This window comes from Oryzias latipes, chromosome 22 (genome assembly GCF_002234675.1).
Source record: "Oryzias latipes chromosome 22, ASM223467v1".
NCBI lineage: Eukaryota > Metazoa > Chordata > Actinopteri > Beloniformes > Adrianichthyidae > Oryzias > Oryzias latipes.
In genome coordinates this window covers 12,738,533-12,754,686 of record NC_019880.2, presented here as the reverse complement: position 1 = coordinate 12,754,686, position 16,154 = coordinate 12,738,533, and the positions used below count along the sequence as shown (strand labels likewise).

The 16,154-nt window shown below is 40.8% G+C and overlaps 1 protein-coding gene across 2 annotated transcripts in view; it reads left to right on the top strand.

Annotated features, from left to right (window-relative positions):
• Positions 1-101: 101 nt before the first annotated feature.
• The window catches only part of kif26a (kinesin family member 26A), a 72,690-nt gene continuing 56,637 nt past the window's right edge, over positions 102-16,154 (top strand). The window contains exons 1-2 of one of the 2 annotated variants that reach the window (XM_011490381.3): positions 102-573; positions 1,988-2,206. In XM_011490381.3, coding sequence (XP_011488683.1) covers positions 439-573; positions 1,988-2,206 — 354 coding nt within the window. In that variant the 5' untranslated portion in view covers positions 102-438. Of the gene's footprint in view, positions 574-1,510; positions 1,808-1,987; positions 2,207-16,154 lie in introns of those variants that run through there. The other variant, XM_011490382.3, reaches the window with a different exon arrangement.

Genomic DNA, 16,154 nt, shown 5'->3' with positions numbered 1-16,154 from the left:
ACCCACCAGCAAATCGGGTGGGAGAGGAGGTCATCACCGTCTGACAGGGGAGCTTAGCAGAGAGAGAGTGGGAATGAGGGAGAGGGGGATGAGGAGAAAGGCTGGAGATCAGTGCGCAGCAGACGCGCAAGGCGCTCCTCATTCGCGCTCAGACCTGCAGCCGCACGCCAGGATCATGATGGTTTAGAAAGTGTTTTCGGGGGATCTAAATGTTTCTGCGTGCCAGCTGGATTGTCCCTCTTTCCTCTCGGACTGCTGGAGACCCGATGGGTCGTTTTACGCACACGTGCAAGAAGTCCTCGCGAACCACCGAATGTCCGGATTAACAAACCCAGTGGATGTACTGAGTGGGTTCGAGAGGTATCATATTGATGGATCGATAAATGAAATAAATCTCCCTTGGAGTGGAGTGTTTTCTTGGCAGCACCTGCAGCCAGCATGGCTCTACCAAACTCACAGAGGGCTCCCGGAGAGGAGAAACCCAACCCCAGCGTCATAGACCTGGGGACAATTTTCGTTGACTCGGACATCATATTTGGGTTCACAAGTCACCTGCTGAAGAGAAAAACGAGGGTAAGAGGGAATGAAACACGTACTCTGCTGAGTAAAAATGAGGGGATTGAAGACAGAAAAGGATGCGAGCGCGGTCCCTGTTCGAAATGAGGTCTCACATCTGTTACTCTCAAACTTCATCCTTTGGTTTAAGACTGGATCAGGTGGATTTTCAACACTTTGCGCCAATTTAAGCGCATTAAGTATTAGTCACGCAAAGTATTTAGTTGTAAATTCCAATTATGAGCTCAGATTCATTAAACTCCAAGTGAAAAAAGATTATTTAAGATAATTGATGTTTAGAGAAAATGATCCAGAAATAGTTCAAATTAACCTCAAATTGAAGTCACGTATTCCCCCTTTTTATAGATTTGTTAATTAAAAAAAATATTATTTCATTTTACATTATTTAGTTAAATAACGGTTTATAAATCTGATGTTTCTAAATCAGAGCGCAGAGATTCCGTCAACATCATTTGACGGCAAACAAGAAATATAAGCTGGAAACGTTTCAGATGGGAGCAGAAGAGCATGGCTACTATGGCTGACATCACCCACATGAAATATTCAAAGTTTACCAATTAAATATTAAACCAGTAGCGCGTCCACACCTTCATCCGAGAAATGCTACTCGGGGTCTTGGCCGGAGGATGGCGCCAGAGTCCCATTGAAGTGTTGCTGGAAACTGCGCAAAGCTGCTGATGCGCCCTCAAACAGGTCACTGCCAGATTTAAAACATGATGTATGTAAAGAAAGAAAGACAGAATAAAGTCACTCACATTCTATTGTAACTGATCTCTTCTTCTTCACAAGTTATTGATACGTAAAATTCATACCCTACTAAAAGTTTTTTTTTTGTAATGACTTTTGAACTAAAGTTCCAAACAGTTCCAAACTCAAACCAGTGCCCCCACCCTGCAGGGAAAGTTTCTCCAGCTCTCCATTTCCAGGAGTTGGTGAACTCTACATGCGCAACGCGGAGCCTCCCTCCTCCTGCGCTAAAACTCCAGCGCAACTTGGAGACTTTACACACTCGCGTTTGCACGCACCTTCACGGTGGGTCTCCTGGTCCGTGGTGACTTGACAGATGCCTTGTGACCCTAAGTCAGGTCTTCAGTAGCCTGTCACCCATGGCTGTGCCTCGCGTTTCTCATAAACCAATTTTCCTAAAGTTGTAGTCCTCATTAGGAGAATGAGTTTATCGGGGGATCACCAATCTTCTGATGGAGAGGACCTCCAGTGCCGCGCGTTCACTGTAAGTGCATCGTTGCGCATATATGGTGGAAAAAAGTTAGAATTGTTCTGATTTGCGATGGACACCCGTTTCTGTTGCGCGTACTTGGATAAATGTTCTGCAAATGATCCAGGGCGCATTCTTGGCTATTTGTTAGTATCGCTTAAAAAAGTTAACCATAAGTTTTCTCTTGTGGTGAAGGTGGAGGGATGTACAGGTGGAGAGTCCCCTGTTGCCCCCAGGAAGAGACTTCTTTCTGCGGACGAGGCGCTTTGCAGCAGCCGGCCACCCCCTGATGGCGCCGGGTCAGTATCCATCTCTGAGACGGAGAAGCAAGAAGGTTTTTGCCAGCAATGTCAGAAGAAAGTTTCAGAACTGAAGAAGCAAGCTCTAGCTTTGGCTGACCAAAATTCACTAAAGGTTTGTGACTTTATTTTTATTATTATTATTTCTTTTTTACTAAAAATCCATATTTTCGATTATTATATGCTGTAACATGCCCATTTAACATTTTTTGGTCCAAATAGTAAATCATTTGATCATAATAGTTATCAGGCCACTCAACAAGTGGGTGTGATACAATGGATCATTAGGAGCTCAGCAGCTCCATGAGGATGTAAAGATTTGCATGCTCACCTGTTGGTTTACAGACATGAAAACAACATACGTGATAATTTCAAACTGAAGGAAGCCCCCACCATTGAGGTTCTTCTATACTGACTACAATCCTGGCATTAGATGCACAACTGGAAGTGCTTGGAGCTTTGAAAGTGGTCCATTGTTTGGCCAAACAATGCTTATCTTTCTATTTTGCAGTTCAGTGTGTGCGTGTGTAGCGGGGGTCTTGAAGGCTCACATTGGAGACTGAGGCGGAAGTCAAGTCCCAGTCGACCTTCATTGCGCATAGAAAGTGTTCCTGTATGACTGCTACAACAATTCCCACCACTGTTAAATTTAGGTCTAGAGGCTACTGTTGTTGTGACGGGCCGGCTTTGCCCTCTGTGTGCTTCTCCTTTGTTGTTAGAGTGAGAGTCACTAAATCCGACTGGATTTTAACATGTGACAGTTCACTCCTAATCCCACAATACTGTTGATCCTGCAGCGGCCATGCAGGTGGAGCATTTTTGTAGCACCTGGAGTGGGTTTGTGTGGTCTGAGGAGGTTTAGGGCATATCAGATCCACATTTAGGTATCACATTAAGGCTTTACATATATGCTATTATGTACTCAGGAAACTGACCTCCCCTGCTATGCAAGGACCCCCCAGCAGCACTTTATGACCTTCACCAGGTGCTCTGTGTGGTAGAAAGTGATGAAGACCTCCCTTTACCCCCTATTTTGCATGTGTTGACAGCTAAATTGAGCCTCATGTCAGGGGTGGTAAACAGTGATGGCAGGGTGCCATTATTGTGCACTGGGGTTATGGTATGGGGCCCCTTTGCTCCAAGGATAATAAACCTATTGTCTTTTTGAGTTTGGGCTGCTCACCTGTTGGAGTGCTTAGAATGGATGCTATTATGGATGATTGCTTCCTTCATGTAGGGATGGAAGGTCAGTGGGTTCATTCAGGTAACCTGCTGGTGTATCCGGGATCCCATTACCTGCCAGGGTTGGGTCAATGTTGAGTCTATGTGGCCACAAAGAGAAAACAAGGAAAGCTGTTTACCCCACGCCATGCTTCTATTCCTTTACCATCTGCCCACAATCCAGTTTTTGTACAGAGGAAGTCAACTTGGTCCCCAGACATCCCAATCTCCTCCTCCTCCCCCTTTCATGCAGACTTATTGTTTGGATACAGAAGTTGTACAGAGCAAATGTAAATACAAGGAAGAGCATTGGCTGGACTGAATGTGCTATGAAGTATAAGGCCTGGAAAGAAAATTCAGAGTTTTAACCAACTCTGTGGTCAACCAGACAATGTTTGCTTATAATATATTCAGCAATTATTTACGGAACAAAAGGTTTTATCCACTGTGTTTGGGTTATAATGCACCTTTCTGGGGAAAAAGAAGGTGGACAATGGCTGCAATTCAACAAAGTATTGTGTAGAAACGGCATTTTCCTTTTCTTTGAACATCATTTCCTCTGAATACATTGGTCTGCCAGCAGTAACAGTGGCAGGTAATAGTTTCTCAATGCATTTTTATTTCAAACTGAAACATTTTGCTCTGTAGCTACCATATCCCAACATATTTTTGTGTTGTTCAGACCACAGAATAAAAATAAAAATGAACCTTTAATGAAAAGAACAGGTAGAAACACGAAAGAAACTCCAGGCTTAATTTAATCAAGGGAATTCACCTTTTTAATTAGTATGATTAAGACCTGCAATAATGAGTGGTTTCAGTAGTAAATGCTAGACAGTCTGGATCTAGTAATTGTAGACTCTGCTTATTGTGGCTGGACACAGCAGCCATGTGAAGTGGGATGTAAAGAAAGTCTCTTGCTTAAATCTCCACTTCAAAGAAACCATTTAGCTGCTTACAGTAATCAGGATCTGTTAACAATTACTGCAAACAGCCAGCCACTGGATTAGATCCAACCCCAGCCCATAAATACAAACAGTTCTGCTGACATGAAAGGACACTTGCATTTGAGAAAGCAGGTAATACCCTAAAGTTCATCAGGTGTTTAAAGAGTTGTTGCTCCCTTCGGTTTGGATCCTATTAAAAGTGGATGAGGGAGGATGGCATCTTCTTTGTAGACCAAATCCCTTGAATGCCTCGCCCTTGATAACCCACCACCCCTCTGTGTGTGTGTCAGCTGGCGGTGTGGCTGCAGGGCTTCTGTTAGGTCATAGCCTTGGTAAAAATAACTGTTCACCCACTGACTGCAGGGAGTTTAATTTGCTAAACTGAAACAGATTAGACCTTTTGAGAACATGGATCTAACAAAAGACATCCAGTGAGTTTAAAAATGCTAATATTTGCCGTGTTCATGCACTTGTGAAAGACAGATGATATTCAGGAGAGACTGTCATTGACCTCAATTTCAAACATACAGTTGATCGATTAAAATGTATGGAAATGTCCAGTCTCCTCATTTTCATGATTTGTCCTTTATATTCTCTGTTTAAAGTGACAGAATGGAACTTTGCAACATGGAAATATACTGCAGGGGCCGGAGATCAATAAAAAAGCAGCTTACTTCGAATTTACAAGCAGCACTGTTACTTGTGAGCTCAATTAGTGTGCTGACTGATTAACAGAGTACATCCTGCAGGTCTGTGAGGGCTAGAACGAGCAGACTCCAAGCTGAGCCGTTGCAGATTAAGTTCAGCTGCAGTCAGATCTCACCTTTCCAATGTGGAATCAGAAACACTGACCACACAAACACGAAATGCAATTCAAATTTAATTATTGTTTACTCTGAGAGGGCTATTATGGACATGCAATTGATATATGCACACTGCATCCAAGCTTGTTATACATGTTGTGCATAAGTGTGACAGTGAATGTGCATGCCCAAATTAGTTTATTCCATGAGGCCTTTTTTCCCCCTCCATTTTGTAGGTTCATTTTAAAATTCATGTGAATGGTAATTCTTACAAATGAGTTATTAGGATTCATGCTGAATTTACTCCTAGTTTCTTTCCTCATTTGGCTTTTGATCCACTTAAAGTGTACACTTGTTTTTGTTTCAAGTCAAAACACTTCAGGGAAGCAAATAAACTGCCTTGGCTGTATTATGTGTGGGTCATCTAAAGTACATCTCAAAGGATTTGTGTGACTTTACACAAATCTTGGGTATAAATTATGGATAGTGGGCTGTTAGCTTGTTTTCTGTTGCACTCTGTGTTTCCTAACACTGTGTTCACACTGGGCATGTCGCTCATTTAAGAATGAACACAGGTTCTTGAATGCTCTCTTAGCATATTGTGCTCACACTGGACTGTCGCTACCCAATACTGGCTCATGTATTGGAAGAACTTATTAGAAGAAACTGTGTGCAAAGTGTCAAAGCGGTGCAAATCTCGCTAATCTTGCTCCAGACTTTTACTTTCACAGCTTTATTCTGATGAATGAAAAACTAAGTGTCATATAATTCCGGGCACAAAAGGCATTTATTAAATTTTCCTTTATGATCAATTTTCAAACAGTTGGGACTTCTGTGAATTACAAAGGACACCATCCAAATGTCACTACCAACTACTACATGTTCAATTGTAACAGTTGTAAAAACTTGCATAGCGATGTGTGAACGCAAGGCTTTTGAATGCGGAAGCCCGAAATGCACATATACAAAGATTGTTTACATATATGTTGATTGAAAGCGTTTACTTGAATGCGAATTGCCGATGTGAACGTGGCTTTACACATTAATGTGACTGTTGTGGTGTAAACATGGCATAGGGTAGCAGGCTGTACTTTCTTCATGTTTCTCGCATGAGTTAAGTTATTTTATTAACTGACTTAACTGACCTCTGCCTATAGTGTCTGTTCTCTGTGTGTTCGGATTGGTCAGCAGGGCTTTAAAAGGTTGGAAGCGCCAGAATAACAGCATGAAGATCAGATTTTCCAAGCCAAGATGGGGTGATTGATATATTGATAGAAAGAAGCTGTTCGGTTGTGAAAAAAGAGCTGATGTGGACCAAAAGCAAAACATGATCACACTGTTTTATTCACCAACATGTGTGTATGTGTTCAGCCATTCAGCAAAGTGCTTTACAGCCCAGGAAGAGATGAGAAACAAGACAGGAAAGGAGAGAAGACTCAGGCCTGAGCCTGCCTCCCACTTCGCCCCCCGTTGCAGTCTGACTTCTGCTTTATGGCATGTGGCTGTATTAAACTGTGGAGCAATAATCTGGTGTCAAGTGGCACAGAGACCGCAGACATCAGTCATATTGCTACTGTGCTGTATTGTATGCGTGAGGATCAGCAGCACACATGTGTTCCCTGCCAGAACCTGAGTCTCCAGAGATTCATTACATTAAAAAAAGTGGACAGCCCTTTGTGACACATTTTTTCTGCTTTTGTTTTGGTTTGTAATTTAAAAATAGTGGAAAAGCTGAGATATTTGGTTGGCTTGTAGAAAAAAAAATCTTGTTTTAGTTAAAGAAATGCCTTCAGTACTTGGTTTCAAGTGTTTATAACTGGTCCTGCTTTTAAAGCACTTTAACTTATTTTATAATCTCTACAAGTCCATAATATCTGCAGTTTTCTTCCATATTTTCTTAGGTTCTTTTTTTCTCTTTAGTTTCATGAACTTAAAAGTAAGCTTCAACTGTCAGTGACTGGTTCAACACTTAGTTAATAGCAAAGAGAAATTGTTAAGTGATTGCAGCAATGAGTTCATTGAGCGGGGTTGGATGGACCGAAACTGCATTACAATGATGCTTTTCATCACCTTTAATCACGAGACTGCACTATCTGAGGAGGCACAAGGAGTCTCATCCTGGAGTAAATGCCAATTTTTAGTGGCTGCAGCCTGAGCAGCTTTGGAGGAACAGTTCCAAAGTGGACAAGATGAAACACAAGCTGACAGAGGCTCTTTGGTAGTTGCTCACCATCACTTTCCCGCAATCCACTCGGAGTCACTTGCAGTGTGCGTCCACTTTAGGCAGTCTGAGCCTTTTTGCTACCACTGCACTACCAGAATAATGATGCCCAGAAAGCATTTCAGATGTTACAGAGTTACCTGTCAAGGTGCAAGTTGTATGTGGAAATTTAGCCTTCCATCCACTGTCTGTTGAAGTGAAGGTAGTCATACTGTATGTCTCAAACTTCACATTAAAACATTAAAATTGCTATTTCAACACTATTTTCGACATGCCTCTTAGTTGTATTTGTAAAGGCTCATGTTATGTGTTTAGAGTTAAATATTATGATTATTGCACATTACTGAATGTTACTGCTCCTAAATACAGAAGTTATATGATGTTGATCCAGTTTTTTGAAGCACTGCCTTAAGTGTCCCCCTACAGCTCTGTAAGGTGACACCACCATTACCACAATGGTATTTTGATGACATTTTCTGTCATGAAAGATGAGTAGGACACATACCTTCTGTGTTTGAACCAAACCTTTCATCTGACCCAGAAAACCAACCAACAAACAAAATAACAAAGAGTTGCAGTCCATCAAATGGCCACTAGAGGCTGGTTTCATGAGGGAACAGTTTCCCCTTGATTCCCATGTAAATACTCTTACTTAACTCCACAAATAAACAAACGTTATGCCTGTTGTATAAAACATTTGTCATGTTTAATGCTGTATCAAAGTATGAAGCTCAAATTTGTGCATACGAGGGACTTTACCAAGTCTCATCCAGTCATTGAAACATTGAATTAGTTGAGTAAATGGGTAATATCAGTGTATACACGTGTGGTTCTTTAAACAGAAATGTCATTGGAAAAGTGTTTACCTTTGTATCCAACCGTTGATTCTAAAGCTGATAAACAACACTAACCTATTAATTATTTTTATGTAACATATAATAATTACTGTGTTCATGTTTGACTATGGCTCTGAGTTTTTTCTGCTTTTATTTTTCGGATATGACTAAACTTGAATTTTTAAGGCTTGTTGTTAATGATCCAAAACTTTTAAAGTTAAAGCTCTCTGGAGTGCAGGGACTTCTCAAATACAATGTTTAAAAAATAATTACTGCAATTAATAACACTTTGCTGAATGGGTTTCCTGTTGTTTGGCGAAGGATTGTGTACTACAAAGAGCCAGACTGAAACAAGACAATGGAGTTGTAGTGTAGGCTGACAGGATGACGTGTTAGAGCACAGTACACGTCTGCAAAGCATGAGAAAGTATGAAAAGAAGCAGAAATGACTAAAAAGGACAAATGTAAATGTAGGCATAAGCAATTAAAATGAATTAGTTTGACTTCACTTTGTGCGGAGTCATGTGTGTTTGTTTCAAGCTCTCTTAGATCTTCAAGTGCTCTCACAAGCATAACATATGCTGTAGTGAGACACGGACAATCTGCTCCATTATTGTGTCCGATTCCAAGTATTGGAAGTGCAAAGTTGCTGAGATAAATTTTCAACATGGTACATAGACACCAAGGAGCTTTGGGTTGGAGGTAATCTCCGGCTGGCTTCATAAAATACACTCAATTGACAGCAGGCCTTGTGGTAGCAGACAAATCACCTGGATTATAGTACTGCGCTGAAAGAGACTGCCAGCAATGTGTATCCTCGCCAAGATGGATATGGAGACGGCAAACTCTGGGCTGTTTGGGCGTGACTCCCTGCTTTTTTGCAAACAGATGATTCCTTGAGTTTGGTTGAACTGGACTTGCCATGCTTTTTTTGCCCTCTTAGCAGATGTTTGCTGAGAGCAGTTTCCTCTCACCTGCCAGCTGAGAAAGATACACTGTTTTTGGTGTTTTCATAGAAGAAAATCAATTTTTTGTATAGTTACAGGTTTTCTTAAATAATCCTTTATGATATAGGGTTAGGTTGAAGTCACTTTGTTCACTGGGATTTAAAGAGAAAGAAAATGCTTAAAACATACTTCAAATACTTTTTTTTTTAATTTCAGAAGTCTCAAAAGCTATGGACTCAACTGGCATGTGATATGTGTTCAAGAAGCGTGTTGCTGAGGCCAGTGTGAACATAGCACCAGGGTGGTTGTACATGCACTTTTTTGTCACTTTTCTCCATTTTTGTCATGGTCAAAAGGTGTACCTTTTTTCAAAAAATCAATCTGTGTTTGTGGAAAAGATTGATCGTGTTGTGATTACACAGGCAGGCTGTGTTAACTCACCGGACATCCCAGCTAAGCTTTGGGTGATTCTTTATGGTCATTCAGATACATATATAGGGCTCCATAAATCTTGCAGCAGTGTGAGAATGCCAGTCAAAGTTCACAGTGCTCATGTTCATTTCATGGTTGAGCATCCAGCTCTGTGAGCACCAATGCATGTGTGTGCCCCTGATGTGTGAATGTGCATGTAAGTACAAGAGCGAACAGAAAGATGAAGCACATTCCTCCCATCCTTTCCACTTTGCTGCAGAAGTCATTCATCTTTCTGATTTTAACTGCCACAAATTTATGATTGCATTATTAAAGTCTGGAATTTTATCCTTATTCCAACACACAAGCTTTATGGAAGTCTGGTTAATGGAGAAGGTGATAGGGAAGGTGACTGGCCAGTGCCTTTCTTGTTGGTGGACTAAGGCTTAGGGTGGATTTAATCTTCATCCCTCCTGTTGTTTGCGAAGTCCTTTATTATGCCCTAAACCCATTCATCATATAATTAAACTAACATGTTCAAGCTATTCAAACAAAAAATAACTTCAGATTTCATGCGTCTTTTATGTAGGAGGGAGAGTAGTGTGTTTCACTGAATGTTTATCTTTCATAATTAAAGACTTGACACAACAATTAGTCTGCTTGACATTTTAAAGGAAGTTGCGCGGGCCTGCCTTTTACAAAATGGCAGCAAATCTGCTTTGTTTTCATTGAAAAAACAAACTGGCACTGAGATTCTCAACAGGGTGGAACATTGAATAGGTCAGCGGCAGCTGTATGGATTTTCATAATAGATTTCCACTGTAACCAAATCAATGAAAACACAATAGGTGTGAGATTTGTCTGTGATGGACATTTTTTTCTGCTGACCTGTGCACTTTTGAGAGATAAAGCTTGAACAACTCAAGGTCCAAAATGAAATGGTGCTTTTCTTGGTGTATAGTTTAATTGCAAACTGATATAAAAAGCACACACTGCAGACCCTTTTCATAAAAGCACTAACGTTATACTCCTTTTTTAAATACCCACTCCGGTCATCTTTTGCGCTTTTAAAAAGCATTCCCATTGGAACGCTTAATCATTGTTATGCTATTTTGCCAAAATCCCAAACTTTGTGTCCTTTTTGAGAACATAGTTTTTGTAGAATGTCACTACTTCATTATTTGTCTCTGAGTTGTGGGCAGGATCATTGACATGGAGTAAGCCTGCCCCTACTTCCCACTATCCATACATTTATACTCTTTCCCAGTAGCCTACAGCCCTTCACACCCACAACCTAACATTACCTGTGCAACAAAAATGGCGAGCAATGTCAGAGCTATCCAGCTGTACAGTTTTAAGCCAGATATTCAGATCAGACGAGGGAAACAAAGATGTACATGGATCTATGTCTCTGCAAGTGGATGCATTAGAGTGGAGCAGAACAGGGAGGTTGTGGCCCACCAACAGTAGCACCTACGTCACTGCTACAAAGTCTCTCCAACAGCATTTTTTAGTCCTAAATCACAACGATTTCAATTAAGAAATACTCAACCTTAAGATTAGTTTTTGGATTACAGTGGTGTAAATGAGATTTCACAGTTTCGCTGTTTCACAAACTTTTTTTTACTTCAATTTTGCTTGCCTTTTTTTTAAACAGCACACTGTGTTCTGCATCCTGATTGACTGTTGATCTTGTCAGTCAATCTTCTCTGACATTAGTATCATGTTAAGCCCTTAAGGGATGAAATTACCTTTTTTTCCCCCTCCAAATTGACTTTAGGATCATCTTTGTTTCATTTGTCAAAGCAAAAGTACAGAAAAAAGTAATATTTAAAAAGAAATTTGGGAACTGGCAGCAGCTGAAGTTCAGCTACAAAATTCATGGAACTGTGGAACAGATGTGTCAGCGAGAAGGTCTGCTGTCAGGCATAATTTTTAGTTCTCCCAGTAATGTGTTTTTCTCATCCTTTGGCTCCTTTATGCTGTGTGCCCTGGTAACCCTGCACATTAAAATGGCAAAGGAACTTGGCAGTCAATTTTTTTATCCCCCAATACCCACTCAGGGGTCACTTCCCCTCAGATGATTAGATGTATATTCAGATGTAGGCCTTTACAGCCTTGAAAAAGCTTATGCGCCTCTATATTATGGACTAACCCCCATTAATGGAATTGTCCTTTATGCTTCCCTCTTGTCACTGCTCCTCTATTTTATGATGACACTCTTTGTCGAACAGCTCAGGGCTGCTTTTATGTTCTTTGCGTGTTTTGGGCACTTAAAGTTAAACCTCTCTGTTTATGACTCCCCACCTGCCTCTTCATCCTTTGCTCTTGCTGTTCATTTCAGCTTCGCCTGTAAAAGATGAGGCAGCATGCTTGCTGTGGGAACTTGCAGCGCAGACCTCCGACTAAGTGTACAAGTCCCAAGCTGAGAGTGAGAAGGAGCATCTAAAGAGTCTACAGATGTATTTGCAGACCTTTCAGTTAAGCATAAAATGGGATGTTGTTGACAGCCACCCTCTATAATTGCTTGCTCTATTATGCCGTAGTAGAGTTTAAGAACCACAGTCGAAGTCTGCCATCAGATCACACACCATACTATCATCTGTTTTTATAATAAATTTTTTGTTATTTACATTTATTTGAGAAAATTAAAATCGGTTTCTGTGTTTTTGTTCACTCTCAGACTTTTTTTGTAGATCCATTTAAATCAACAGGATATATAGTTGCGCTTGCTTGTAACTCTAAATATATGTTTCAAGCATAAACATTGCTGGAATGTCTTTGAACATGTCTGTGCAACATAAAAGTGGCAAATCTCCTGAGATACCTGTTGAGAAACAGGGAAGCTTTTGTGGAGACCAGCTGTGCTTGTGCTCTTGGTAAAATCTGCTAATCTTTGTGTTCAGAGCTGGACTGGATGCAATTTCCTTTCTCTGTCAAACTGGGATCAGCAACTTATAAAAGCCTTGGTAACATGTGTTCTATTACCAGTTAAGGAGAGGAGTACAAGAACTCAAATTTACATGGACATTTTTTTAATACAAAAAAAAGTTTTTTGTTTTTGACTTTTTCATTTATTCATTTTTACGGCTTTTGAAAAAAAATTGTGTATTCTTACAACAAATACATTTTTTTTTTTTACTTTAGTAAAAAGTTACTGTACAAAGTCCCCCGAGACTGTGGTCCAGTTTGCTTTTCTGGAATTCTGATTTCTCAGGGCAGATGTGAATTCTCGTTCTGGTGGGGTTCAAATAAGCCTCAAAACATAGAAGTTAAGCAAAGAAGTACATGGGGTAATCTTTGTATTGTATTTTGACTGAAAAATTTTTGGGGGGAAAAGTAAAAATTTAGTGTTTTGCTGTTTGAATTTGAATGTGGCTAAAAAATAAATAAAAGAAATATAGATAGTACACAGATTAAGACTAGGTTTTTTTACTTCCTTTTTTGTTGTTTTCATGCTTGTCACAGCTAGTTTTAAGCAATACCGTCCCAGAATAAGTCACAAAACTATAGACTGATATTTTTTAGCATCCCAAGTTCAATCAAATAAAGCAAAAACTAGGCTGTCCTGGTCTGAAAGCAACCAAATGCCTGCTAATGTTCATAATTGTAATCTAAAACCCTTTAGTCAGGTTGTCTTTATGGTGTATTAGTTCACATCAAGCTTTTTCAGATATAGATTTTTTAATCACCTGTGTGAAGAAAATAAAATTCTAAAACTTTGATTATGCTCAGAAATGTGAGTATTATTATTATTATTTTGAAGTACATCTTTGTTTGATTTTTAGGCACTTTAGATCAATATGAAATATCCTAGAAGGCCATATTTGCCTTTCACCTTTGAAAAACCAATTCTTGTCCCTTTTAGTTTGATATTTTTACAGACTAATAGTTCACTTTGTGTGTGTGTGTTGCTTGTGACCATACTGCCCCTGTCAGCAAAAAGCCCAATGAATTCCTTCAGATGTGTATTTATCAATAATGACCGTCTGCTCACCAGTGTCACACGGTCATTACCACATCTGTGCAGGGGGACCTTTCCCCAACCTCCCCTCTGTTCACCCACTGACCCCCTATCTCACGCTGGGCATTTATGTCTCCATTTCTTTGTAAAAGAGCGTCTGTTCAGGCTTTGGAGTCCAAACTGGGTGTGTGGGGAGGGGAGGCACACTTGAACTCCCACAAAAGTGTTCAGTGGACACCACATTTGAACTACATTTGACCTGTCAGTTCTCACCTGATTGTGTGTGTGTGTTTGAACATTGAACAATTGAACAATCATGCACATAAAGATGAGGAATTTGGCAGGTTATTCTCAAATACAGCTCAGAAAGTGATTCCTGAAGCAGTAAAGTTATAGAGGGCGCAGTAAAAGCCCTACAGTAGGGGACCAAGGGCTCGAGGCGGCTGTAGCAGCTCAACAATGCTTAATTAGCCCATAAACAAAGGCTAGTCAGGGATCAGAGGAGGCAATCAAAGTGTTCTGTTCCTTTGAGAACCTCTCACCATCAACAAAGCCTTCTCTAATGGCCCCTCACTCCACTTGTGTCTCACTGCGGTGTGTTTCCTGACAACATAAAAGGCAAACATTCCAAAAAGAGCCTCAGACAAGAGACACTGTCCACGCCTAGGCCACTTCCACTCTCAGCTAGTTACTAACATTACCCCTCTTCTCACCTCAACTGTGTATGTTTGGTTCCCTGTGGCGACCACCACTGCTTTCATCTTTCCTTTTTTTGTCCTTGACTTTGGTGGTCTCTTTTATTGCGTTCCTTTGTGTGACGCTGCGCTGGCACGCTGCTGGATAACTTGCAGGAAGTTACACAGAACCCTGTGCAAGAGCAGGAGTTTTTAAAGGTTGTTTAAGTTTGCTGGAAAGACAGTGCAACTGCTGTGCATCGCAGTGACCTTGTGTCCATGATTGTATGCCAAAGCTTTTTTTTTTTCCCCTTAATGCTCGGACACAAGGCATTCTAAAGAAAACAGACATCCACTACCACAGGAGGACAGCGCGGCAGCAGGTCGGAGGCAATCTCGGCTTGTTTGTGCGAGTATGTTATCATCTCCTGTTTCCTGTCAAAACAGGAAAAGACAGGGGCGAAAATGGAGCTGTAGGAAAGTGTTCCCTTGATGTGAGTTGGCTGGAGGTCCAGCCCTGCCTGACAGTGACCCTCCCAGCTAGGAAAAACAGACCCGTTCTGGGCGTAGCCTTCAGCGGGATACTTCACGGTGTTATTTTTATCAGTTTCACAAAGCAGTGAGGGATGCTTTTTCCAGCTGTTGACACAAGTCTCGCTCTTTTTTTGTGTGTCCAAAACAGCTCAGTAGATCTGGGAGACGTCCCATCTGGCTCTGTTCTCTTTGGCTGTTAGTCTCACACGGCTGCAGCCTCTGTTTAGGAAGGGAAATCCTTTTTGGTCGTTTTGGTAATCATGAAAGTGGGACACTCCTTTTCTTTGGATGATCCCCAGACCTCAATCACAATGCATTTTCCGTCAGGCTGGACTTGTCAGGTAGTTTTACCCATCCATCACAGGCATTCTTTACAACAGGATTGAGAATTCATGTGGCATGCACTTGGCATATATATATTTTTAGAAATATTTATTGCTCAAAGAGCTATCATTGCTACAGTTCAGGTGTGAATTATTGATGGCAAGGAGGGTAAAAACTCCAGCATGTGGCCAAATGACAAAGCACAGAACAGTGCGCTGCGCAAACATCTCATTCAGGAGTTTGCTAATTATTGACTGGTGAAACATGACAACCATTTCCCGCTCTGCTTCTCTCGGTGAGTCACTGCATAAAACTGAGTTACTTTGTGGAATTCTCAAAGTATGAAGGAAATCTGTTACTTAACGCTTACAGGCTCCATTATAATTGTCAGGCTTTTCCAATAGTGCTTCCATTGTTTTAAGCAAATCTTTTTTCTTGTCCTTTCACTAAATGTTGGACAATGACTACTAGAAGAGTACAAAATGTAGTTATAGGCAAGAAGAAATTAACAGCTTTCTGCAACCTTATTGGGAGGGATTTACTTTAATTTTGCATGAACTGGCAGGCGAATCTCAACAGCAATTCCATCAGCATGAAGATCCTCAGCAGGGGTTTCATTCTTAAAAAAATGACGTGTGCTGCTTCTTGAGCAGAGTTTGGAGTCCATTTGTTTGCTTTGACAGAGCTTTTGTGTTTTCTTTTCAGTTTTTGGTGAAAGGCCACAGTAAGGCTGGCCCCCATGACTCGCACAATTAGTTGCCCTTTGACCCGTTCAGTCCCACAAACAGACCACAGAATAGCCCGGGCATGCTTCTGCATCACCAGAGCTACTTTATATACTTATATCTCAAGGTTTTAAAAATTTACTTTATATAAGCAAAAAAGTGAAAAGTTGAAGGCCTGTACATCAAATATGGCATCAAATATACTCTTTCCTTCTTCCTCTCATAAATATAGATACCTATTAGTCTATATCTTTCTGCTGCAGACCTTCAACTCTTCCCTTTATGAGTCACTGCTCTCAGCCATGTTTTTCATGCTCCTAAATGCAGTTAAAGCACATCATTCAGGGATTATGGGGACAGGCTGACTCACATCAATGCCATTGTATCCTTGAATTGCAGGTATGAATCTTCCTGTGGAGTCAAACCCTGCATTTGGCCCTTTCCTCCTTCCATTGC